The sequence below is a fragment of the Podarcis liolepis genome, assembly GCF_965112155.1.
Source record: "Podarcis liolepis genome assembly, chromosome: 13".
Taxonomy (NCBI): domain Eukaryota; kingdom Metazoa; phylum Chordata; class Lepidosauria; order Squamata; family Lacertidae; genus Podarcis; species Podarcis liolepis.
This window is the reverse complement of record NC_139573.1, coordinates 28,228,239-28,254,738: the sequence shown is the minus strand read 5'-3', so window position 1 is coordinate 28,254,738 and position 26,500 is coordinate 28,228,239. Positions and strand designations below refer to the sequence as shown.

The window sequence follows — 26,500 nt, the reverse complement described above, 5'->3', positions numbered from 1 at the left end:
GCCTGCTTGCTTGCTCAGTCTAAAGACACATTCCACTCACCATGCAGAAGCTGTGCTTGCCCTATGCTTTTATAATAGGAGCCCAGGGGGCATGTCAGCTGTTGGATCAACGTTTCAGCTTGCTAACCTTGCCGTGCACCTGCTGTGCTGGTGACCCATGCTTTGCTTATGTACCATACTGATTTGAACAATGTTTTTTTTAATTAAAAAACAAAATCTGTGTCCAAGTACTTTGTCCAGTGTAAGCTATGACACTGGGTTTTAAAATACTTATTGACTATATATTTATTTTAAAGTGATTGTTTTATGTATATTTCTTTTTATTTGGTTTGTTGGTTTTAATTGTGCTCTATCTACTATTTTATTTGTGCACTGCTTAAAGAGTTTTTTTGAATAAGGGATTAATAAATTTTATGAATAAGAAAAGATACTCTTAATTTGTAAGTGTAACAATACAGTCTTTCAAATAAAAAGAGTAATACATACAGGTCTGAAATCATTATCTTAACTTGTAATGCTAGCTGAAATTTCTGTACAGTAGCGAGTTTCTGTACGCTGCTCTGGTTTGCCAGAAATGACTTACGGTAGTTATGCTGGCCACATGACCTGGAAGCCTTCTGTGGACAAACGCCGGCTCCCTCGGCCAATAGAACGCGATGAGCATGCAACCCCAGAGTCATCCGTTGCTGGACCTAACGGTCAGGGGAACCTTTCCCTTTAGTGAGTTTGAGGTTAGACTAAATGGGGTTTGGGGATTCCCTCCAATTCTGTGGCAATATAGCTATAAGACGGGATTCTGTAGAAAAAGAGACTGCTAAAAAGGTCAAACAAGTTTCTTTATTAAGGAAATAACTTAGGTCTGTTAAGCATCTGCTGTGTTACATAACCTAGGACAATGTGTTGTGACAAACTACAGTAATAAGTGGAGATACTTCCCAACAGTTTACATAGGACTTCCGGTGAACTATGTCCTAACCTTGCTCCCAGTTTCATATATGGGCCAAAGGCACTTGGGAAAAGGTTAAAATAACTGAAACAACAGCCTTATCTGCAGAGCATTGGAATATCGGTTATCTGAAAGTTGTTGGCTCAAGTGCAGAAAACTGTGAACCGTAGAGGGGTACACAAATGTTACACACGAGAATAACTTTGACTTACCAGCCTTAGCTGAAACATCTTTTCATCACACAGTTTAAGAGTGAGCTCACTTTCTGTAAAGGAAGAGTGTACATAAATTATGAAAGCCATAGGAGTGTGAGGTGATTGGTGCGGAGACAGCAAGTATTTAACAGAAGTACAAGCCTCAGCACATTTACCTTGAGTTTCTGTTAAGAGTGTGAGTGGAGACTTTGATATGGTATCCCCAAGTCCTTTGATATGGTATCCCCAACTCCTCTGGAACTTCCTTCCCCAGGAGTTCTCTATGATTCCTTCACTACTTGCATTTAGGGCAGTCAAAACTTTTCTTTTTTATCAGGTTTTTGAGCCATCCTAGATATCTGGGCTGCTGTGAGTTTTGTTGTTGTGTTCATATTGTTTTTACTGATTTTAAAGTGTGCCACTCTGATCTCTTGAGGGCAGAGAGGATATAAATTACTTTAAATAGAAAAATAAAATATAGCGACAAGCAGCAGTGTGAACACTAGCTCTGTAAGGCTGTGTCTGTAGAGTGAGAGAGGTGAGGCTCTTTGTAGTGTGCCAGAGTATAAACAGATGTTCTCCAGTGAGGGAAGTGAGGATAATCTCAGCATAGGAGGAAACATATTTCATATGAATGAGAATGACCCCCAACTGTATGAGCTGAAATTGAAGCAGCATGAATGGTGAGTCTGAGTGTCACTGCAAAGGAATATACTGTAGTGGGGTCAAAGAGTGGCAAATGGGTAAGCAGGTGTAAGGAAAAAGGGTGCCTCAACAAGTGCAATGTGAATATGAAGCTGTGTAGAAGTGAACTTCACAGTAAGAGTTCCATGAACCTAAATGAGTGTTTTGGAGTATGAGCACCAGTATTTCATGAGGCTAGGAAGATGAGCTTTTGAGAGGTGAAAAGTGTTTTAACAGAGGCATTGGTTCCTGTGGCCAGCCCACCCATTAGGCCAGGTGAGCTGACCACCTCAGGCGGCAGTATCCAGCCTCCAAGGTATGCATCGCCTGCAGCCGCAGAGACAGCAGCGGATGCAGCACACTCTTTGGAGTCTTGGTTGGCAATCTCCTTGGCAGCCCCTCTCCCCATGCTGCCTCTACAGCAGCCTCTTGATGAATAGGAGGCACTGCTGATCTCCTCCCACCCCTAGGGAGGAAATAGTGAGGGCTGCCCTCTGGGGTCTCCTGAGCTCTGCACCCACCCACTTCAACCATCAGGTAAGGTTGATTTGACACCCCCTGCCTGTTTCCGCTGTGGATCTTCACTCCTGCCTTGTTTTCAATGTAGATCTGCATTCCCTCCCCCTTTGTTTCCAATGTAGGTCTTCACTCACCCCTTCCTTCCTGGCAGGTTGGGGGCACCATTTTGTTATTTGGCCTCAGGTGCCAAAATGCCTTGGACAGGCCCTGTTGGTTGGTTCCCTGCTTCTATACACATTTTGTGTCAACACACGCGTGATGGTCCAACGAGTTATGAAAATCCCCACCTCAGCAAAACCTATTTACCAGAGGAGAAAGTGGTGCGGGTATAAAAAAGCAAAGTCAAAAGCAGTCTGGTGGGTGCAGTGTCGTTTTGGACTTTTTTTTTAACCTAAAGTCCAAGCGCTACCTCACAGGATTGCTTTGGGAATAAAATGGTAAGGCTACACAGACCATCCCAAGCTCTGGAGAAGGCGAAGGCAGAATGAAAATGTAATACAGAAGCTGCCTTCAAACTGAGGAGTGTGTGCTGGCGAGGAATTATGGTCCCCCTCCAAGTGAAATGGGGGGGGGCATAAAAGTGTTCCAGAGCCTGCATAAAAATATGGAAGAAGCGCTGAGGAGAAAGCATTTCGAGAGAGGGAGGGCTAAGTGAGAACTATGAGCCGTGCAAGGCTGAGGAGAAACCACCTCCAAGTGCTGGGCCTTAGGCCTCGACTACGCCTGGCTGCCTTTGCCTGCCTAACTGAGCGCGAACTACGCTGACAGCAAGAAAAGAACGGCGAGCGAGGCTCGAGCCAGATAAACCGTTGGGCGCTTTCAAAAAACCCCTCACAAAACCCCACCTCAGAGGGTGGCGCGTTAAAGCCCCGCCCCTTTTTCGGCACGAGGCACAGCCGATTGCATCACAGACCGACGGGCGCGCGGGCGGGGTAAGACAGACCCGCGCGAGATCTCCCTCCCCACCCCCACCCCGCCATCACATTGTACAGGAAGTACTGCTGGAGCCGCTTCCGGGGCGGCTGGAGTGACGGGACGACGTCCCGTCCTCTGAGTCCTCGGTCCTGAGAGGGTTTCCTTCTGGTGCCTCGGTTTCAAAAGCCGCCGCGATCCGTTTCTTTCTTTTTTTAAAAAAATAAAAAAGGCCCGAGAAGGCGGCAAATGGGCTTCCTGAAAGGCGCCGTTGTTTTGGGTTCTCGCTGGGCCTTCCCGAGGGCGCCCGTCGTTCCTGGACGGAGCTGGGAGACGAGCAGCACGTGGCTGGGATGAGTAGGTGAGTGGGGGCCCCGTGGCGGGCCTGTGGGGAGGGGAGAGATGTGGGGGGGTAGGTTGTCCGTGTCTGTGTGTCGGTCTGTGTTGGGGGTGGGGGTCTGCCTTTGTGCCCAGGTGAGAGTGGGTGGCGGTGAGGGTTGAGCAGCGGAGGAGGACGAGGAGGAAGAAGAAAGAAGAAGGAGCCGACCTGGAGGACGAGAAGGAGCCCACCTGGATCAGGCGAAGGGCTCATCGAGTCCAGGATCCAGCTTGTAGCAGCGGCCGTCCAAATGTCTCCTTAAAAAACTGCAGGCAAAGCGGGAGGGTGACGGACTCTCCCTCTTTCTCATGCTCCTAGTACTCTAGGTATACTGCGCCTGAACATGGAGGTTTGATCGAGCCCTTATGAATTAGCAGCCCCTGTTGGGCATGCCCAGCACGAATTTTTATCAGATCATTTAAAAGAGAAGAAGAACACTTGATTCGAGTTTGTTTGTTTTTTAAAAGTAAATTTACTGTAGATGGGTGATAACTTTAAAAGAAAATTAAACAGATTTACCAACGGTGTAAACACGATTCCAGGAATATATATATATATATATATATATATATATATATAGTGAATGTATGCTAAGTAGTGATAATATTTGGCTAGGCTTCTATTTACCGTACTTGGTACGTGGAATGTGTGTTGAAACATTTGAGATTGTTCTAGTATTTATAGCATTGTAGTATTTAAGTGCAGTATTGATGTCATTGAACAATTCTTGTATATTCTGTATAATTTGCTTTAAAAAAGTGTAAGAGGGGCATTTTGCCTTCCCTCCCCATGCCTTTTCCATCCATTGAAATGTATTGCTTTATACTGTATGTTATCACAATATGAAATAAAAGAAAAGTTATAAGTCATCACAGCATAAATTTTGTTCCTCTCCATACGACAAATGTAATGAAAAGTAAAACAGGATTAATCAGAACCTGTAAATAAAACCTGGTAGTCAACCCTTCAAATAGTGGAATTATGAAGTCCAAGTAAGCCATTAATTTGCTGAGGTTTACTATTTCTCATTTCCAGGCTTTTCATGAAGGAGTAGCATGCTTGACAGGGCCCAAGCCTTGACACAAAATCGGAAAGATAGGTGCAGTGCAAATTTTGTTCTTTAGAGCATCCAATTCTTCTCTGTCCCGGTGTGTAGAAGGAGTGCAGAATTGGAAGCTTGCAGCCTGAGTCCAGATTGCCATCTTCAGTGGTGATATAACTCAGGCTAGGTCCCATACGAGGGAACAACGTCTGTTCTACTTCCTATGCCTGCTTAAGATGTGTGGCAGCTAGAAGAAGAAGCCCCATCTGTGTTGATCACAGAGGTAGTGCAGCCAGCTGCAGCTGCTCCATACTGAGCCCCAAACAACATGGAGACCTGTGAGTGGGGACTCAGCTTGGAGTTTGTCAACCTGTTTAAACCTCTTTGGTAAGGCAAATTGTGTAGCAAAAGATGGAAACCCCATTGGTAAAAAGATGGGTGGGAAGGAATGTGTCTTGAAAAGTGAGGATTGGTGAAGAGGTTTATGCCTGGAGTAGTGAGGCAAGGATGGTGGTATAGTAGTCACTGTTGTTTGTATCCTAAAAACTAAAAAAACCACTCAGGCTTCCTTTATTTAATGACATATGGTGGGGGTGGGGAATGGGCAGTTAGATTTCTTTTGGTAGCTGGTAAAAATGGGTTTGTGGTTGGGTGGTGCTTTTTTTAGTGCTATCAAATAACAGTCTTTCATTTTTACAGTACTGATACATAATTTTTTAGGCAAGCAGTGTGTCTAGACCAGGTATAGACAAACTCAGCCCTCCAGATGTTTTGGGACAACTTGCATCATCCCTAGCTAACAGGACCAGTGGTCAAGGATGATGGGAGTTGTAGTCCCAAAACATCTGGAGGGCTGAGTTTGCTTATGCCTGGTCTAGACATGTGTACTGGGAAATGCACCCCCCCAAAAAAAATGTTATTTGAATCCGTGGTTTGAGAACTGTTAATCTGCCTCTGGGATGAAGGTGTTCATGTGTAGATGGATAAGTGGTAGACGGACTGTGGTTTTGTGTGGTCTACCTTTTCATCTTCCTGACTCTCTGTATTCCAACGATGTGTTAAGTGCATTCTCCAGATCTTTTAACAGTAAGTAATCTAACTAATGTGATGCTAAGGATGCACTCTTCCTTAAAAAGCATAAGCAGGTTATTAGATCAGATCTAGATCTACGTAGCCCAACATCCCTTGCAAAAATCCCAGCAAACTGCAGGCTATAGGTTATCAAAAACTGATCTGTAGTCCACCAATAGATTACAGTTCTCACACCTGCTCTAGATACTGAGAAATGAGGCACTGTGTGTGAGAGAGAAGGTATGTGGCAACTATTTTTTTATTTGTATTTTTATTGATTTTTCCAATAAAAAGACAAAAACAAAAAATGATACATAGCACTGTAAACACCCTTATATACATATTTTCCAAAATGAAAACTAATAAGCAAAAAGAAAAATTAGAAGATATATAAGAAAACAGACAAAAGAAAAGAAAAAATACTTTTCATAACCAGAAATATTACCAAATTCTTGCTGCAAACACTGCAGTATATAAATCTTAGTTACAATATTTTAAAAGACTTCCACCGCCTTCACCACACGTCTCTTAGTTATCTTGCTCGCATTTATATTTGTTCTTTAGTCATTTCTCTTCCTTAGATTCTTTCATAATCAATCAAATCTTTATGTTCTCTGTATTCTTCACAAGGTTAGTCTAGACACAACCAAACTTTCATATTTGAGCCCTGCATGTATAAGTAATCATTTAAACATTTCAATTGTTTCTGAATTATAATTTTTGATTTATGCCTAGAATTGGAGGGAGAAAAGCAGATATATCTGACTAGGTGCATGCTTCTGTAATTTTTAAGTGGCCTGTGGTTTAGGAGAGGCTTTATAGTTGAGATCAGTATTTGTGTGGCCTCCAAATAGTCAATGAGCTTTAAGTTATAGTACAGTTGAGACATTTGGAGGTCAGAACTAGAGAAGCATGCTTTTGCTGGGATCTGAGCCAGTATGGGAAGGCGGGGGATGGGGTGGGTCAGTCAAAGTCACTGCATAATTGTTCCTTGACCCTTGACTGTGGAGTAAATGTTTAAAATGCTTGGTAGCACAACTTTGTCTTTTATTGTGTAGGAAGATGAACTTTGCAATCCAATTAATTACTGTTTTTATTGCTGTCATTAAAGATTGCAGAAGTGCCTAGAAGCCTTTGGAAGCTGTGTGGGAAAAGTTATTTATTTATAGGTGGGACAAGCTGGAGTACAATGTCTAGAAAGCCTGCATGAATTGCAAAATCTAATTGCTTTCTCCATAGTTAGTGAATTTGTGCTTTTAAAAACCTCTAAGCTTGCCATCTAATCCTGATTATTGCTCTTTTGGAGCATGATCTTCTGGCAGGACAAATAATTTTGCTGACATAATAAATAAGAATCTGAATATAATTTGTGACTCAAATATGAGATGGAGAGAGAAGGCTTATTTTAAATATACAGTGGTACCTCGAGTTACAAACACCTCAGGTTATAAATGCTTTAGATTACAAACTCCGCTAACCTGGAAGAGTTGAGTTGAGAACTTTGCCCCAGGATGAGAACAGAAATTGTGTGCTGGTGGTGCAGCGGCAGCAAGAGGCCCCATTAGCGCAAGCACGCCTCTAGTTAAGAACAGTTTCAGGGTAAGAATGGACCTCTGGAACAAATTAAGTTCGTAACTAGAGGTACCACTGTACCAGCACCTTTCCAACTTCCTCAGTTTGAACAACCAGTGGAAACCAGCTTGGGGATTTAAACACCAGATCCTAGGCATGTTAAAAACTAATTTTTGACTTTGAGATTATCTACAAACTGTTATTAAAGATTCCCCCAGAGAATCCAGGGAATTGTAGCATTATCAGGATGCTGAGAATTGTCTGCTAGAGATCTATAGCACCACTTGCACAACTACTACCCAGTGACGATAGAGAAGTGAGGTCTTTCGCTTCATAGGGAACTTTTTTCAGCCCAAGCACCACATTCCTTTCTGGGCAGCCTTTGCGGGGGCTATACTCTAGTGCAGTGTTTCTCAAACTAGTGCCCCCAGCTGTTGCTGGACTACAACTCCCATCATCCCTAGTTAGCAGGACCAGTGGTCAGGGGTGATGCGTGTTGTAGTCCAACAACAGCTGAGGACACAAGTTTGAGAAACACTGTCCTAGTGGTAGGTGGAGCCAGAGGCAAAAGTGGCCAGAGTAATGAATCTCAACCTACTAACCTACCTTGATATGGTAGGCTAGTTTCTCTACCCATGCACATACCCCTTTCTATCCTCCATTCAGAAAATCAAAAAGCATTGTCAGAGGTCACAGACACATTCCAGCCCAGCAAACACTCAAGGAAGCAACAGCCTTGAGGGGGGGGGGGTGGCTAGGGAGAGTTAGAGGGTCAGGTAGGAGCCTGGACCAGTGTTAGAAACTGGCATAGGAAAACTAGGTGCCAAGTGGCTCCTGGGACTTGGGGTGTGGACACCAAAGCGACATGTTTAGGTGCCATTTTGTTTCCTGCCACACTATCCCACAGACCACCTGATTTGCCCAGCAGTGTAGCAGCAGATTTTTTTTTAAAATTGCCGGCAAATCAGGTGTTCTGCAGGGTAGCGTGGCAGCAAAAGACACACATCTTTTGCTGCCATGGTACCCAGCAGACCAGCTGACTGCAGCCAGGCAGGTGGAGATGTTAGGTGTTAAAGGTGGCGCCCAGACATCTCCACCTAGTCGCAAAAGGCCTGTTGCCAGCCGCAAAGTGCAACTGGCTCCCGGCTCATTTCAGAAGTGTGTTGCATGTGTTTCCATATCTAGTTGGTTTTCAAGGAAAAAATGGATGAGCATGTGTTAGGATTTAAAAAAACATAGCCTATCCCATCTCTGAGTTGATTGATTGCAGTTATAGCCTACCTTTTCCTCCAAGGAGCTCAAGGTGACATAGTATATGGTTCTCTTCCCCTCTGTTTTGTTACACAACCCTGGGAGAGGTAGGTTAAGCTGAGAGACTGTGACTGGTCCCATGTCACCCTGTGAGCTTCATGGCCAAGTGGGGATTTTGCTGGGAATCTCAGGTGAGATACCTGCACAGTGGAAGTTGCTTCCAGTACCAGTCACCACACAGAAGCAGAGAAAGGTTCAGATGGTTTACTGTTGCAGAAAATAAGGCTCCGTAAAACAGTTATGGACGTAGATATACACAGCTTGTAGGCTTTTGCAGATACAAATACATATGGATCCATGCAAGTACAAAGTATCTCTGTTGCTCTAAATAAGTCCAGCAATTCAGGACGTAATACTGGACAAGTGACTGGCTTACCCACTTACAGATAGACACTACTGAGCTGATATGCATTAATCACACATTGTTGGGGCACCGGGCCATTACCATAGCGATTAGAACATATGGGGCTGCTGCATATATCTGCATTACATGGGGTTGGACTAGATGATCCTCTGAGTACCTTCCAACTCTGTAGTTCTATGATTATATGATCCATGGGGTGATTTACGCTCCTGACGTATAGTAACCTCTTCTTATGTCCAGTTACTCCAGCAGAATCGTGGTCTCCCAGTCCTAGTCCAACCCTCTAACCACTACACCACACTGGCTATACAGTTAGAGATGGGGATTAGCGGATTGGGTGATCCCCCCCCCCTCTGCCTTAATAAAGGAGTAGTAAACCTCAGTCTGTGTTGTACCACTGCTGTAGGAGGAGGAATTACTTGACTGAATGTTCCTCCATATGGAATTATCTTCATGTAGGAACACTGGATATCAAGGAGGCTATAACCTTTGTTTATGCAGAGAGAGAGGCACTTGGTTATTTCCACACCTGCACCCTGAAGTTGTGCAGCCCAGAGTACGATGCTGTTCTTAAAAACTGCAAGATGCCCACCTCTCCATTTTGTTCACCAACTCACACAAATCCTATGCTGTACTAGCTCCCCACAAAGTGTTCAGTATTTGCGCAATTTCCTTTTGCTTCTGTGGGCATTTGTGATGCATACTGACATCCCTGGACTGGGTGTGGCCTACACTTCCCCCCTGCCCAGCTGATCCTGCCAGGGCAGAATGTGCTTTTGAAGCTTCTTTCAGTTAATTCTGGGCTGCTGTGCTTGCATGCAAAATGCCTTGAGTCTGTGTTAAAGCATGGTAAGGTAAGAAACGGAGTGTTTTCTAGGATGTACATCCCAGCTCAATAAAGAGCTTAAGGGATTTCTTTTCACTGAATTATTGGGGGCTGGCGTCACACAGAGGGTTGAGCTGGAGCAGCTTTGCCACTTGGCTGCTCACCTAGGCAAGTAGCAGTTGCACCTGGGTAATCCGTCCAATTGTACCCACCTTCATCCTCGGCAGTGCTGAAAGACAGCATTAAATTGCAATGTGCATGGGGTTAATCGGCTTTGTGATTGAAGGTCTTTGTTTTCTGCACTCTCGGAGATAAGAACGCAGAGAAGGAACTCTTCTGGCTGCCATGCTGTTTGCCCTAGGAGAGAGAGAAGAAACAGTGACAGTGCTGTCTGTTCCACTTCCTCATACCGTGTTTGTGTGCATGTGTAGACACGGGAGGAAGAACCCCTGCTAAAGTAGTGGGCTAGAGACAGAAGAATGGAGGCATGCAGAATGATTCCATCAGCTTGCAATAGCACAGAGATGTTGGTGAGCTTCAGATTGTGAGAGGGACAGTAGGGCATGACGACCACAAAATGACTGCATACTTCTTGCCCTGTCCAATTTGCTGAGTCATTCTGAAGATAACCTGAGATAAGAATTTTAATGCACGTTCCCCCAATGTAGAAGTGCTATAGAAGTGGTGATGTTCCAAAATCTGTTTCATTAGAAACGAATAGGAGACTGAGGCCTAAATGCAAGTTCGTAACTGAGTTTGAGGATCTCCTTTTCCAAAACCACACACTATTCCCTGCACTGTGTTGACCTGCTTCTGGGTTTGTAGAGGTTTTAAAAACCACATGGATGGGTATGGGCTGTGCCTGTGCTATAGCTTCAGCATTTTTAAAATTTACATTAAAAAACAATAGAAAAACAAGTATATTATTCCCATTGTTATTTGATGGACAATTCTGCTTCTGTAATCCAGTTACTCTATCTAGAATCAAAACTCTTGAGTTTTGTAAATAATCGAATACCGTACTACTTTCCCCCCTCAAGCCTGCACACTGAACGGCTCTGTTCAAAATGAAGCAGGGTGATGGTGGTGTTAAGAGTTTTATCCCACCCCTTTTGCAAGTAGCTCGGAGGCTCTTCCTTATCAGCTGCCAGCTAGCATCATCCTGCCCCCTTCTGAAAAGCTGATTGTATAAGCAGCATGTGCAGTCGAGAAGCCTCACCCCTTTCTGTAGCTGTGCAGATAATAGCTGTCAACTAGGACTGGATGTGAAAGCCCATGTTGGGTGGGGTTTCTTGCAGGTCTGGACAGCAATCAAGGAGATTGGGCACAAGGAATGTGCCAGTACATTAGAACCCACTTGTGACCCATGCATAATATAGGCAGTTGCCTGTGGCATCTGAAAACTTGAAGCCAATTCCATGTTTGTAACTAAACCCCATGCAACTCAAGGGCTGAATAATCCTATATAAGATTGTGCCATAAGCCTTCATAAAATAATGACCGCAGACTGAACAATGGGCACTAATTCATTGTACTGCTGTAGTTGAGCACTTCAACTTGTAAGCTGCCTGTAAATATAACAGCTGTAATTTTTTGTGATTATGCCCTTTGTGGTTGCAAATTCAGATTCCTTTTGAATCAGATACTCTTTTGAAGGTAGGATGCTTAAACATTTTTCAGGCTAGAAGAAACAGCTTATTGAGCTGCCTTTCCATTAACATCATTTTCTTGGGAAGGTTGCATTTCCCCCCTGTAAATTGTTGTGATGTCTTGCATAGTGAAGCACTGTAGTAATTTTGCAAAGGGAAAAGGCTTGAGCACCATTATCCATGTTCTAAGAGGCTTTGCTGGACTTCCGTAAAAATAATGATGATGATTATGATAATAATACACATACGCAGACGCTGTTTGAGTCGAGAGAGGAAGATGCTTGTTTAGTTTATAAATGCAGTAGTTTATTGCTGATTTTATTTTTTTGAAAGGTTTAAATAGTTGTTTGTAACAGTTTTTGCTGATAATTTAACTGGTTTTTGTTTTTGTTTTTTCGTAAACTGCTTTGAGGTTTTAACAATCAAGCGGTGTATATATTTTATTAGATAGATAATGTACTTTTCTGTGTATAAGATGCCCCCTATTTTGGGGGCTCAAATTAAAGAAAATGGGGGGAGGTGAGCTTCGGGGTGTGTGTGGAAATTACGCACAGTTGTTGAGCTTTTTTTGGGGGGGGTTGCCGTAAATCGCTCACCCGCACACATCCAAAAATCTGCCTCTCGTCTGTCCCCTCACTGGTTGAAGATTCCAATTGCCGCAGAATCAGCCAATCAACACCAGCCATTGACACAGCAACCAATAACATGACCAATAGTTGTTGACAGCCGCGGCAGCAACCAATCAAACGTCCACCCTATGCACTGTCCATGTATAAGATGACCCACCACTTTTTAGCATAATTTTTAACGAAGAAACCTAGTCTTATGCACGGAAAAGTATGGTAGGTAGATAGAGCAGACCAGCAGCATTAAAATGGCTACCTTAGAAAGCATTGCTCCTTCAATCATGTTGCAGCTGACTTATGACAGGCCCTATCGTTGTTTTACAGGTGAGCAGCACAATGACTGAAAAATCATCTGGGAATATGCAGGGGGGCATCACCCCCATGCAGCAGATGCTGGCATCTGGAACTGGGGCCCTCTTCACCTCTCTTTTTGGTAGGTACCCTGCATTTATTCTGCAGTTTTTCCTGGGCCAGTTCAAGTGACATGGATGCATACCAAAAATGTGCAGTGACTAGAAGGCGTGGTTTGCACTTCTGTATGCAGCTTCAACTAGCCTGGCTCATTTTCCTTCCTGTGTATGCCTCATGTTTTGCTGCCCCATTGCTGCTGGCCACCTTGTCTACGGTCTGGCATTGTGAAAATGTGGATGTGCATTGAAAAATAAGGAACTGGACTTGCGGAGAAGTAGTTACATAACTGGTTCGCCACTTGTGCAAACTGGGCCTGTTTACTCTCAACCAACACCATGGCTGTGTGGTTAGGATGGTATAAAGTAGCCTTTTGCCATTAATTGTTTGATTGGGATGCACCAAGGAGAGCACTGCTTCTCTTGTGCCCAGTCATAGTATCTTAGATTGAACAATTTGGGCCCTGTTCACATGTGATGTTCATCACTCAAGTACTGCGCCAATAGCTGGTGACTGTTATGTAGTTTCACTTTGCCTCTGCCACAATACTTCCCATTAGAGGCAATGTACATGTTCATTAGCAAGTTAGATGGTGCACCTGTGAACCAGTCCTTAGTCCAGCTTTTCTCAAACTTCTGGTAGTTGAAACGCACTTTCTTCTGAATAAAAAGTGAAGGCACACATCACTCTTGCATCCAAAAAATCTTTACCTGGAGGTGGAAGAATCTCTTCTCAGGGAGGGAAATACAGTGGTACCTCGGGTTACAGACGCTTCAGGTTACAGACTCCGCTAACCCAGAAATAATACCCCAGGTTAAGAACTTTGTTTCAGGATGAGAACAGAAATCGCGCGGCAGCAGCAGGAGGCCCCATTAGCTAAAGTGGTACCTCAGGTTAAGAACATTTAAGTACAGACCTCCAGAACAAAGTAAGTTCTTAACCCGAGGTACCACTGTATTTCCAGCACAGTTGCTGCACCTGTACTCATTTGCCAGGCTCCAGGGCGGTTCCCTTGAGAGTGTGTTCCTTTGAAGTTCAAGGAGTACATTGCCATTCCTTCCTTCAGGTAAACATAATCCAAGAGTACAGCAACATACCAGTTCGCCAGGTTCACCCAGGTGCATTGCCACATCTTTTAAACTTACTTTGCAGGAGTAGGGGTAGCATAGTGTTTGATATCTTTCTTTCCCCTTCCCTCACTCACAAAAGTAGATGCACCCATTCATAAGGTGAGTGGGGAGCAAAAGGAAGGAAATTTTAACCTCATGTTGTGTTATATTCAGAAAGCATCTTTAGGGATCTTCCCAGTGGCTTCTCTGCACCTATCCAAACCCGCTTCTCTCTGATCCTCTAGCTCTGGGATACTGGGCATATGTCTGTTCTGTTCTGTAAAATGTGCTGTATTATTATCATCATCATCATTATTATTATTATTATTATTATTATTTTATTATAATAAATTAAATACCCCACCCACGTGACTGGATTTCCCCAGCCACTCTGCATATTAATAATCATAGTAGTAATAGTAATAATAGTAAACTTTTATTTGTATCCTGCCCTCTCCGGCCGAGACTTTGCTCAGGGCGGCTAACATCAAATATATAACATTGGTATAAAATCAAACAATAATTAAATTACCTCCTAAAAACAAGTCAGGATCAAATCTAAAAACATCAAGCATTAAAAAAAACTCTTGATATAAACACTCCCTTTCGTGTTGTGCTTTCAGTCACACCCTTGGATGTGGTGAAGATCCGATTGCAGGCTCAGAGGACACCTTTCTCTAAAGGTAAGCAATTCTTCCTTTTTGGACTGGAAGCCATTAGGGAGGAACCGTCCATCTCTTGGATGCCATTGGCCTTGGACAGCTGCCTTAAATTTCAAAACTGCTTTAACATACATAAAAGCTCTGTGGGCTTGGAGCCAACCTTAAAGTTCAAGAAAAGCCCTTGGTGCAGAGCTTTCTGGAACTGTACTTCGGAACGCAACCAGAGAGTGGGGGCTTCCATGTTTAAATGCTGTCCCTCAACCCAGAAGAATCCCTTGTACAGAAACTCCCTCCAGAATGAGGGAGTTTTTGATTGGGGGCGGCATTCAAACCTGCAACTTTCCCCACCTATGTTCCTGGAGGACTCTACTGTTTTTCCCATATGATGAAAATTCACCCTTAAAGGAAGTGCACTGCTAGGGCTTCATTGTGAGTGGCTCTGGACTGGACTGTAGCTTGCTTTGTAGTGTATCATGCTGTGTGGTTTGATAACCACGGCCTCTTGAGTCATTTTGCTCAGCCCATAACCGGCTTGTGCCCATATGTTAGTGGGACTTGACAAAATTGTTTAACCCTCCTGATGAACATTAAGCCATCCATCTCTTTCCATCCTCGATGTCTTACCTTGGAGCAGTGCCCCATATCTGTTGGAAGCCCTCCTCAGGTTACCAGAAAACCTGTGGCTTTCTAAATATTCTTGGACTCTGACTCTCTCATCAGCCTCCGCCAGCATCGCCAGCAATCAAGGATGATGGGAGTTGTAGTCCAACAACATCTGAAAGGCCACAGGCTTTCCCATCGTTGCCCCAAGCCATTTGGATCTAGAAAATTATGGGTTAAAAAAAATAGCCAGGTGCATGGGGGAAATCACAATCTGCATTGCAGGCTGTATTGCACAATCTTTTTGCAGCCAGAGTCCCCAGACAGCTACTTCTTAGCCACTGCGTCAACTAAGGGTCCTCATGTCCCTTCAGCTGTTCTTCCTCCCTCACCTCTCTCTAAGTATTTCCATGTTATGTCTTTTTCAGTGTTTTCAGTACAGTGTATGCCCTGGAGCATTCAGCAGCCCAAATGTGAGTATATCAGATGCTTTCCCATATAAGCTGCCATTCTCTTTGGATGCAGCTCTGACCCCTTTACTATTTCCATGAGCATCTGGTTGGCTACTGTGAGAGCCATGTGGGACTAGATGGGCCTTTGGCCTGATCTAGCAGCGCTCCTCTTTGCATACTGTTCATGCTCCCAAAGAGAGTGCTGGGAGCTGGTTCTTCCTTCCCCTGCCTTCCAGCTCTCACAATCCTATCCCTCCTTCACCAAAGGCGCTGGTGTTCATCTGTCTTCGTTGTATTCCTGGCACAGAGCATTCAGAAGAACGTGTGAGGGCTCAAATTGTGCTGGGATGCCCGTGTTGGCTTCTTCTCAAGTATCCCCATGCGCACCTCACCTGGCCCTTCCTCTCTTGATGCGTTAATGTCTGCAGATCTCCTCTGCCAAGAAAAGTAAAAATAGTTGTGGTAGCCCTTCATAACATGCCATCACTGTCTTGGTTGAAACCAGAACATCAGAATAATAAGGTATCCCTGATGTCCCAGAGATGGGGTGCAGGGAGAATGACTTGAGGTGCTCACCAATTTTATTTCCCGGTCTTGTTATGTTCTACTAAGTAAGTTCATCTTCCCCATGTTTCACCAATTTGTCCATCCTTGTTCAGAGGCATTGGATGGGGTGAGCATGGCCTAATTTGTCCCTTTTGGTGCTGCTGATCTAAATATTTCTGCCTTGGGCCTGCTTCATAGCATCATAGTGTGTGATATTTGTATGAATACCTCATTGTAGATGCTGGTGCAAGTCTGCAGCTTCTTGAGTCCAAAGCAACATTGTGACTTTTGTGAGCTCGGCACATATTGCGGCTGCAGGGGGAAGACCTGCATATTTGAACGTTCCCTCGCAAATAGAAAGTTAGTGCTTTCTCCTCACAGATAGAAAGTCAGCACATCAGGGGTAAGGGTTGTACCCTAACCACCTCCCTAAAGTACCATCTTTCAAGCTCAGCCAGTCATTAAATGTTGGCATGCTCCTTTTACTGCCAGTGGTCCACCATTGCTTGGGTTTGGGACTGCCACAGCTAGAGATGCCCTCTCTGGCTCATAAAATGATACCATCTCATTATATCAAAGAATAGCACTCTCCTGTTTAGTACCTCTTCCATGTGGAAAGGCTGCAGCTTCCCCTCTCCTGTGAGCTCTCTCCGGAGTTGAGATGCATGTAATTGGGCCCTTGTGTATTCTGCCTCTTGTGTATTATTCCCCTCTGCCCAGCCATGAATTCTCTTAGCAGAAATAATAAGTGTCTTCAGATATGTTTTAATTTTACACAATTCATTCTGCTTCCACAAAATCTTCAGTTTTGAACCTCTTTTCTTGTGCTTTTTTTGTTGCTGCTAATAAAGGATGTGAAAAGTCCTTTCCATTTTTCTTTGCAGCCATGCAAGCTAGAATGCCTGTTTATTTTTAGCAAAAACTGAGCATCGCTGCATGCTGAATTGAACATTGGGTAGCACAGAATATATCTGGCTCTGCATGTTGTATTGGTGGGTAGAAAGCTGTTCCCACCTTCTATTTTTAACTGTTGCAAGCATTTTGTCTCCTCTGTGTGCATCTCCTTCTTTTCCTTCCCGTGTCCCATAACTTTTGTGTCTCTTTGCTTTAATCCCTTTAATTTATGTCTGGTTGAAGGGAGTAGCTGTGTGTTGGGGCTGGTGGCCCTGATGTTGCCTTCTGGTGAGCAGGTGATGGCTTCATGGGTAGACAACTCAAATATAGCATGTCCAGAATATTTCAGATTTGTGAAGACACAGTTCTGTCTTCATGAAAACAGCCTATTTATCTTCTTCTGCAACCTGCTCTTGGGTCTATTGCATCTGCTATGACTTAAGTCTGAAAACATCTAACTTTTCAATGCCTTAGATGGACAATAGATGTTTTATACAGCACCCAATTAACTTGCACATTCATTACTACAGGGATTCCATGATTATTGATACAAATACCTTTTTAAAAAACCACTGACCTGTCCTTCATGACCAAAAGCTGAGAATGGAACCAGAAAACTCCTTCTGATAATTAGATCTTGGGACAAACAAGGTCTAGCTGTCTTTTATCACATCCTGCTAGATTTTCACACTAGGGAAACGTCTGAGAGATGAGTAACTTTGGTTTTGGTACAGAAATTCCCAAAGCTGAGAGGAGTTTTCAGCAAGGTCCAAACATGAGGAAAACTGCTCTTTACTATTATTTATTTATTATTTTATATTCCACTGTTCTGAATGCAAATCCATCCAGAAATGCTGAACTGCATTTAGAAACAAAACTGTTTGCTATTTATATAGCCACCCCGTGTGACAGTTCATAAAGCAAAAACAACAACATTGGAAATACAGTATGAAACAATAATAACTGTAACTATTTAAAATAAAAATAGAAAAAGCATTACTGCTGCAGGATTCAGCATGAGCCTGAGATTGACAGGCACGTGTGTTCAGGAGCAGGTGACAAATTGGAAATGAGGGAGCAGTCAAGAACACCCGATTTCTGGTGATACAACCACCCCAGCCCTCCTCTGAGTGCTGTTCCTTCTTGTCTCCCTGTCCTCCACAGGGAAATGCTTCCTTTACTGCAATGGCCTCATGGACCACCTATATGTGTGTCAGAATGGAAACAGCTGCACGGCCTGGTATAAGACGCCTACTCGCTTCACGGGCACTTTGGTAAGGGTCTGCGTGATGAAGGGCTGGACCATCTCCCACTGGAAGGCCATACAGTTTGAGTTGGCTATATAACCCAGGTGGAGGGTGGGTGGCTGAAAATGTGGCAAAGACATAGATCAGGTTGCTATCCCCCACCCCCGTTAAATATATATATAAAAGGCCTCTAGATAAATTGCTTTAGGGACTCATAAGGGTATGGCTGGGGTTGACCTGAGGCGTGACTGTCTACACCCTCCTAAGGTGATGTGAAGTAGGGAACTGGAGGGACGTAGGTGTGCTGCTCCCTCCCATCAGCCAGGATAGCTCACTTAGTTAGAGCACGGTGCTGGTAACACCAAGGTTGCAGGTTTGATCCCCATATGGGACAGCCACATATTCCTGCTTTGCAGGGGGTCGGACAAGATGGTCCACAGGGCCCCTTCCAACTGTGATTCTGTGATCTGTAGCCAAGGTTTGTTCTTTGTTCTGGGGTAAAACCAAATCCCGTGTTGTTCCAGGAGTATATACATGTGCAGGTGCCCATGCGACACTGTGGGAGATGAGGAAGGAGAAGCTTCTTCCATGCAGGGCAGTTTGGAGCAATGAAGGGGTGGGTTGGGAAAGGGTTAAGCACTCCTTTGTGCTGCCCCCTCACCCGCCCCGGCAGCTGCTTCCCTGCCAAAGCTGGGTTTTTTTCCTTGTAAGAACCAGGCCTCTTGGGAGCTCATTAAAGGGGTTTTTGTATGACTTCTAGTTCAGCAGTGTGGCTCAGCTTCAGGGTTTTATTCTGACCGACTGCTCTCTCCTTCACTGTCCGCCCTTGCCTCTTGTTTCTTCCAGGACGCTTTTGTGAAGATAATACGCTATGAGGGCATCCGATCCTTATGGAGCGGCCTTCCACCCACCCTGTGAGTGTGGACATAAGTTACACGCAATTAAATTTAAATCCCAAGGTGCACAATCTCAGGAAGTAACACACTTACTGTTGTTTTAAAACAACCTTTTTGGCCTGGCAGGCCAGATCTTCATCTGTCCACACCCCCATAGGCTGTGACAGCTGGGTGGGACGACCCACTTGTCACTCACATGATGTCAGTTGATTGACACATGGGTTGTCCTGCCCCACCTGTCCAAGTCCCTTGTGCAGCACTTCCCAAGTGTCCACAGTCTGCCCAGTGCTTGGGAACAGCAGTGCAGTTTACTAACCCTTCCTTTAAAAGCACTATTAACATTTTATCATTTTTATTGCAATGTATGATTCCCATCAGTTTGCTGCCCTAGCAGATCCTGTACTGCCTTTGGAGCGTTCCACATCCCCAAAAACATTGAATTAGGGAATAGCTTCAAGAAGGAAGCCTGGTGGTCACACTTGGTTGTCTGGTCTGCTAGTGTGTGTCTGCACACATCTGCTTGAACATGCGGTATGGGCATGTACACCCAAGAAAGCCATCTTTGGGCAATTACATGATTTAGAAGCAACAAACACAGTTTTACAGCGTATAAAGTAACCCAGTGAAAGGTGTGGAAGCTTCCTGCCAAGGTAAAGAAGTGAGAAGGGAGATCTCCAGTCTCTCGTTTCTTTGCTGCTTTCTCTCAGCACTGCTCACTGAATTGTGAATTCTTATCCGCGTGATCAGAATTCTTGATGGTCTTATGGGCAATGTCAGATTTGCAGCGCATTGGCATTGGAAGTAATTGGGTTCTACACGGGCATGCACACTGTACTTTATGGGACCATGGCACTTAATACCCACAACTTTTTAACAGGGTGATGGCTGTCCCTGCCACTGTGATCTACTTCACTAGCTACGATCAACTACGCGACTTATTGCGTGCCAAGTTGGACAGCCAAGCACAGTACATCCCACTAGTGGCTGGAGCTGTTGCCAGATGTGAGTATCACCTCTCCTGTGTTTGTATATTTGCAGGAGCAGCCTGCCTTTCTGCTTTTAATTAAATGCACATATTGTAAACCACTAGCTTTTCAGAATGCAGGCGTCGTCCCTCCCCATATAGGCACGCTGCTAGGAAACAAACAAATAATTCAATTCGAACCTGGAAATTGTGAGAGTTGGAGAGTCCTCGTTGCTTGCAAGGAAACCGTCTCCAAAGCCAGAAGACGACATCAGTGCAGGCAGAGGAAGCCCCAAAGAGACTGGAAACACAGCCAGGCTTTGTTTAAGCTGCTCGGCCTCCCTGCCTATTAGCAGATGGCGTGCGGTAGTGCGGCGTCTTCTTCTCCTCCCAGCCTCCAGTCATGCCCAGAGCTTCAGTTCTAATTGTGGATATTTTTGGTTACATTATTTTCAGTCTGAATTGGAGAGAGAGGGTGTTTAAATGGTGTTTAGAGAGTGCTCCCCACTTACACAACTTTCACATACGTGTGTGGGGCCCCAGAACATAACCTACACATAAGGGGTGGGGGACACCTGTACTTATTATTTCCCTAGTGTTTGTAGATGCCAATCTCCATTTTTGGAAGACTTTATGTTTACAAAAGGGATCTTCTGGAGAATAGGATGTTTGGAAGCATTTTAGAGGTTTGAATTACATGTGCCATATAAATGCTCAAGACAGGAAGTGGACGTGATGCCTTCCATATATTTTGGACTACTTCTCCCATCATTCCTGACCATTGGCCATTCTGGCTGAGGCTTTAGGAATTGTAGTCCAATAAGATCTGGAGTGCACAACATTGGCTGTCCCCAGATATATAAAGATCCTAGCTGCTGTGCATCTAAAGTACACAGGTCTGGAAGGGTGGACATATGTCTTGTTTTGAGTCAAGAGAGGAAACAGGGCTGCCTTACCACTGGATGGATGGAAATAGATCAGGAGGGAAACCATTACTGCTAGCTTGTATGAAAGAGATTTTGCTGAACGAGCTTCAGAAGTAGGAGCGTGAGAAGGAGCGAGCGAGAAGGAGAGAGAGAGACTGACAGTTCCTGCAGGATACTGGGAGAGGGGAACTGAAGTGCAGGTGGGGACCGTCCTTCCACCACCACCCCTTCTCAAAAAGTAGACCACGCTGAGAGATGGCAATATGACGGCAGGTTACAGGAGTGGATGTGTAGGATGTAAAATGAGGATAGATGCCACAGTTATGCCTTCCTTAGAAACCTCCCTAAGCCATTCATTGCCTTTCTTGTTCACCACCAGACCACAAATGAACAATTATTCAGGGCAGATCTCCACCAACTCTTCTTTCTCTCCCCACCCCCTCAAAAATCTATTTTTGACAGCCAGAATTGCAGACTCTGTGTTCAGATATAAGCTAGCTTTTGGCTCCTAGATCTGAATGACTAGGAACAGGGTTGAAAAATCAGATTCCTACCCTACTCATTGCTACCTTGTCAGATGTTACTGACCAGGGGGAAGCTGGAATACTGAGCTAGATGGCATTTCAGTGAAACCTACTACTTCAATTCCCACATTTTCCGACGCCCAGGCACCTAAAGGCTTCCTCAGTTTACATGCCAATGGCATTGTAATTGATGACTGCCAGTCAACTCTTCTGCATGCACGTGTCTTCCATTAGGTCTTTGCAGTGGAGGAGCTGTGAACTGCCTTGATTAAACTGGGGCTTGATTTCATGTGCTGCTCTGGTCTCTCTTCCCTAGTGGGTGCAGTGACAGTGATCAGCCCATTGGAACTCATCCGAACAAAGATGCAATCCCGACAGTTGAGCTACCGGGAACTGCGTGTCTGCATCCAGTCTGCTGTGGCCCAGGACGGATGGTTCTCTCTCTGGAGGGGCTGGGGGCCCACAGTTCTGCGGGACGTTCCCTTCTCAGGTATGGAAGTGACACAGGGAAGGGAGCAGAGAGCAGTAACGAGAGGGTTTGGGAGACATTGCATACAGACATCTGGGAGGAGCTAGGCATTTTTTGTTTTCTGAGCAAAGGTTATGCAAGGCAGCTGCTTTCAAGATACCAAAAAAATCAGACTGTTCTCTCCCCTCAAAAGGGTTCATCATCAACTTATTATTGAGTACAACGTCTTAAGGACAGCAGTGCATCGTTACTTTATAATACCCATGAAAGTTGCAGAATCTCCACCAGTTTGGTTTTTTTAAAAAGGGCTTGGACAAACACCTTTCCCTTGCCCAGGATATTCTGCTATTGCAGCGGGTGGAGAAATATGATCCATTCCCACTTGGAGATAGACACACTAGATGGTGTGTGGGTCTCTTTTGCCTCCGGCCTGTTTGAGTGAATCCAGAACCCTGATAAGAGTTTTAACACCCCTGTTTTGTGGAACTGCCCTGCCATTATGAAGGCTGGCATATGAATTCCTCTGAACAAATCAATATTGCCATTAGATCTGGGCAAAGGGTCACACACAGGGATTCTGGACAGAGAGGGGGAGAGCTGCAGCTCTAGCAAGCAAGCACACCTTCCCCCTGCTACCAAAAAGGAAGCACATTCAGCTTTCTGCGACCTGCAGTTCCCCTCCCTCCTTTGACGATCTGTCTCTTCCTCTTTCCCCCCCACAGCTCTGTACTGGTATAACTATGAACTGGTGAAGGACTGGTTGTGCACCCGATTCTGTCTTACCGAGGCCACCTTCATGGTCAGCTTTGCAGCTGGTGCCATTTCTGGCACGGTGAGTGCCGGCGCTTGACAGTTCTTTCCAGTGGCCTTGAGAGGTTGCCCAACCAGAGAGAGATGCGAGGCAGAGCGGCCTGCTGAGCAATCTTCTCTTTAACTGTGACTCCGGGAGCCTCTTAACCAGTCCGCTTTCTGCAGCCAGGAAGGCTGTAAAGATGGTGGCCTTCTTTCTTTATTTCTTCTGTGTTGGTCAGCAGAAGTGAATGTTAGCATGCTGCTTATTGTTAAGCATCGGCCTTCTTAGCTCAGTGATGGGAGCGAATGGTGTATTTGCAGCATTTGTAAAATGTAGCTAATGTGACAGATTTTAATGATGCGCCTCTGGAGTAGGGAACATTCCTCAATCTGGTCATGAATAATGTTCTGAAGGCTTCATTCCAGTGGTGGGTGGAGCCAGGAGGAAAACTGGGTGGAGCCATGGCTGTGAACTTGCTGGTTAGCTCTGTTGGTTGGAGCATGGTGCTGATAATGCCAAAGTCACAGGTTTGATCCCCATATGGGTACATATTCCTGCATTGCAGAGGGTTGGACTAGATGATCCATGGGGCCCCTTCCAGCTCTACAATTCTATAATTCTATTTCTGATGCACAGATAGGGCCTTTACCATTACTTCCTTATCACAAACCATTTTTCCTTCTCCGTGTGCATTCTGAACAGTAGATTCTTCATCAGTGAAGGAGGGTACATAAAATGGATTTTATCTTCTCCCATTCGCTCCAAGGGGGCCGTGCATTTATGCAGATTCAGAAAACTTTGTCCCCTTTGGGTGTTGGAGGCACTGCCAATTCCATTCCTACCTGCTCCAAGACAGGGTCTTTTCTTCAGAGCTCCTCCTTGTTTCAGCGCAACAGCTCTTTCCCTCCCCTCTATTTCCCACCTCTTTTCTTTGCAAACATTTAGGCAACTAGAGTGGTAAAGGAGGCCCTAACTTCCCCACCCCAGTAGACAAAAGAGAGCGCTTTGCCTCAAGCCAAGGGAAGAATCTTGCTAGTAGTGATGGCTAATAGATGACCCTTCCTATTCCCCAGGTGGCTGCTATCCTGACACTGCCATTTGACGTGGTGAAGACCCAGCGACAAATTCAGCTGGGAGACATGGAGACACTCCAAGGTGAGGCGCAGGAAGTTACGTGGGGCTGCTATCATTAAGCCTGGCTAACTTTTTTGTTACGGCTGCTGCAAGTGAAAAGAGAAGCAAGGAATAAAAATGTGAACTACATAATGTCATATACTTTTTCTCCCTGCTCAGTTGCTACTCCCAGATCCTCCTCCACCTGGCTGCTTATGCAGAAGATTCGAGCAGAATCTGGCACCCGAGGACTCTTTGCAGGTGACTTATATTTCCATTTACTGCTTGCTATTCTCTGTGCTGTGCGACAGCACCTCTCTAGAATAGTAGTAGTATTATTATTACTTGCCCTTCACCAGCAGGTCCTAATAATAAGTAGAGGGTGAGATTTGTAGCTATAAGACTATGGTTGAAATCTCTCAACTAAAAACGCCCTAGAAAGTTGGGCATTCTGTTCCATCTCAGCCTCATTTCCCTGTAGCTGCACTTTAAAAGATCCCCCCTACTTTGAACACACAGCGATGTGTTGTGTGTTTGAGTCGCATGTGGTCAAGGCAGTGGTATGTGTGCCAAATTCAGAAGCTGGCCAAGCACTTGCACACTCTTTCCTCGCCTTATTAGAGCAGGCAGAAAACCGTGCACCATGGAGATGGGATAAATTATTGAACGTAGGTAGTCCTGTTCCCTTTCCTTCTTCCCAGCCTGTCTGACAGGTTTGTTTATTCTTCTCTCCTTCCCCCTGCCAAAATGGCCCACAGGTTTCCTGCCTCGGGTGATCAAGGTGGCTCCCGCCTGCGCCATCATGATCAGCACATACGAATTTGGCAAGGCCTTCTTCCAGAAAATGAACCAGGAACGGCAGCTTAACAACGTATGAAGGCCATGGAAAGATCCTCCATTTTTCAAACGGACCAAAGCCACATTGGTGGCAGGGAGAAGGGACATATTTCAGAAGAGTGAAAGAGGAAAAACAAAGTTTGTGAACTCGTGGTCTGAGTAAGGTGGATCCAGTCGTGGTCACTGTCAGTTAAGGGTTGAGAAGACCATACCTAGGAAACATTTTGTTCTCTTTTCTTGTAGGACGTGTCTCCTGTCAGACAAATCCCAGGTGCCTTCCAGCTCGCTTCTACCCTTCTCCTCCTTTCCCTTTTGCTGGGGAGCAGTTCAGTGATTTGAATCTCTTAGCTGCTGCACTCCTTGCCCCCTTCCTCCCCACCCTAGAGCCATTGTTACATTTTGCTGTTGGGATGCTGTCATGTTTGGACCTTTTTACGCCTTTCATCTGAAGAGCAGAACGTTCTCTTTAGCCTTGCCCAGAATCGAGAGAATCTCTAGCTACAACTGGCTGCCTGTTAGGTCCCAAACAGAACGTGACTTTATTTGCTTTAAACCAGAAAGGGACGAAAGGAAAAAGAGGAAGAAGCAGGCTAGCCATCGCATTCCAAAAGGAGGTGGTTGGTTTTTTTTTTTTTTTTAATGTTTTTTGCTGCATGCAATCTGTGTGCGTGTGGCCCTCCAAAAGGCTTCAAGCTGCTGTAGACGGAAACAGACGGGCAACTCCATCCCTGCCTTAAGTGTCTGTAGGCCTGCATGCCTTCCGCTCCACCACACGATCCTTTCTGCGCATGATGGATATGCTGGCTCACGCTGCAGCCAAACACTGGACATTGGGGGTCCCAGAAAACAAAACACTGGCTTGGACACTCAGGATTCTCCCACCTCTTCCCTTGACACTTCTATGGGCAGCAAGTCTTCACGCCCTAGATAATGAGTAGCGCGGGCACAAAGGAATTAAACGTTGTGCTCTCCCCTTGCAGTCTTCCATAGCATCTGCTCTGTTAAAAGGGGGGCTGAAATCTCAGCCAGGCCAAAAGTTTGTTTTGATGCCAGAGACTTGAAAGTGGCACCCTTTAGCAGCTGCTAGGCTTCCCCCTTTCTGTGCTGTTAACTTATGTGCCTGTTGCTTACATTCTTGTGGAAAGGTTCAGGAGGCTTTTTCTTAAATAAAGTCACATTTTAAACAAAGAAACAAAAAATTCTAGCAGAGGCCACCAGGAGAGGATTGCTTGTTCATCCATGTTTTGTGTATTAGGAATTTCTGGTCTAGCTCTTCTCTTGTCTTCTTTTGGAATAGGAGTGGGGAATGTTTTGGCCCAGTCAGCTATTTGTCCCAACCCCTCCCTGCACACCTATCGGAAGGCCTTGCATAAGGAAGCAGTGTGCAGATCTCTCTGAAAACACTGTGCTCAACCCTTCTGAAGCACTGAGCAAAGGGGCTGGCCAAGCTGCTTTCTCTAGGGATTGGCTGAGCCCTTGGGTTCCCCCTGCAGAGCTCAGTTGCACAGCCTATTTGGCAGATCAGCTGATGGGTGGCAACATCAACCTTAATTTGCAGGGATTGGTTGTCCCTCGTGGGGTACTCTATGCACCATTCCTACTTGAGGATTTTCTTCCCTCCCCGGGAATCTTCTCATGTGGTATGTTCTAAGATGCTTATATTATATAATAGGAGTTGGGGGGGGATCTTTTGCCTCCTGTGTAAGGCATTGGTTTGTTCCTGTCTCCTCACCTTCATTCTGCAAGGCTTATTCACTGGATTCCTCCATGAACCTAAATCCTCCCTCCTTTTGATCAGGTGACTAGGTCTTTCTAAAAGCAGAAACAAGCCACTTATTAATCAGCCAAGATACACAATACAAAGAGAAACCCACAGGTGTTTTTGAATCCTCTGTCACAATTGTTCAGTACATAGAAACAAGAACTTCCTAACCACTTTTATCTTGGCTGTTAAAAAGTGTTGCA

General features: G+C 45.0%; 2 protein-coding genes across 3 annotated transcripts in view; one reads left to right on the top strand and one right to left on the bottom strand.

Moving 5' to 3' along the window:
• The window catches only part of MAPT (microtubule associated protein tau), an 85,369-nt gene extending 82,743 nt beyond the window's left edge, over positions 1–2,626 (bottom strand). Inside the window, exons 1-2 of the mRNA XM_083471671.1 lie at positions 2,478–2,626; positions 1,159–1,211 (exon numbers count right to left, since the gene is read on the bottom strand). The gene's annotated coding sequence lies outside the window, so the exon portion shown is untranslated. The remainder of the gene's footprint in view (positions 1–1,158; positions 1,212–2,477) is intronic.
• Positions 2,627–3,173: 547 nt separating this feature from the next.
• Positions 3,174–25,734, top strand: SLC25A39 (solute carrier family 25 member 39). Of its 2 annotated transcripts, XM_083471677.1 has the most exons (12): positions 3,174–3,616; positions 12,420–12,528; positions 14,236–14,295; positions 15,303–15,347; positions 17,931–18,040; positions 18,860–18,927; positions 19,787–19,911; positions 21,640–21,813; positions 22,515–22,624; positions 23,659–23,740; positions 23,879–23,959; positions 24,457–25,734. In XM_083471677.1, exons 2-12 carry the CDS (start codon positions 12,432–12,434, stop codon positions 24,573–24,575), a joined length of 1,071 nt encoding a protein of 356 aa, XP_083327803.1. In that variant the 5' UTR covers positions 3,174–3,616; positions 12,420–12,431; the 3' UTR covers positions 24,576–25,734. The 2 variants fall into 2 exon arrangements, with proteins under 2 accessions (XP_083327803.1, XP_083327804.1); XM_083471678.1 differs by lacking the exon at positions 15,303–15,347 and having other exon boundaries at positions 3,313–3,616.
• Positions 25,735–26,500: the final 766 nt, after the last annotated feature.

Bases quoted from the DNA above. Each gene is read 5' to 3' on its own strand.
- SLC25A39 (XM_083471677.1), top strand. From the start codon at position 12,432: ATGACTGAAAAATCATCTGGGAATATGCAGGGGGGCATCACCCCCATG. The intron at 22,625-23,658 runs GTGAGTGCCGGC...CCTATTCCCCAG, and splicing joins CTGGTGCCATTTCTGGCACG to GTGGCTGCTATCCTGACACT. The intron at 23,960-24,456 runs GTGACTTATATT...AATGGCCCACAG, and splicing joins CACCCGAGGACTCTTTGCAG to GTTTCCTGCCTCGGGTGATC.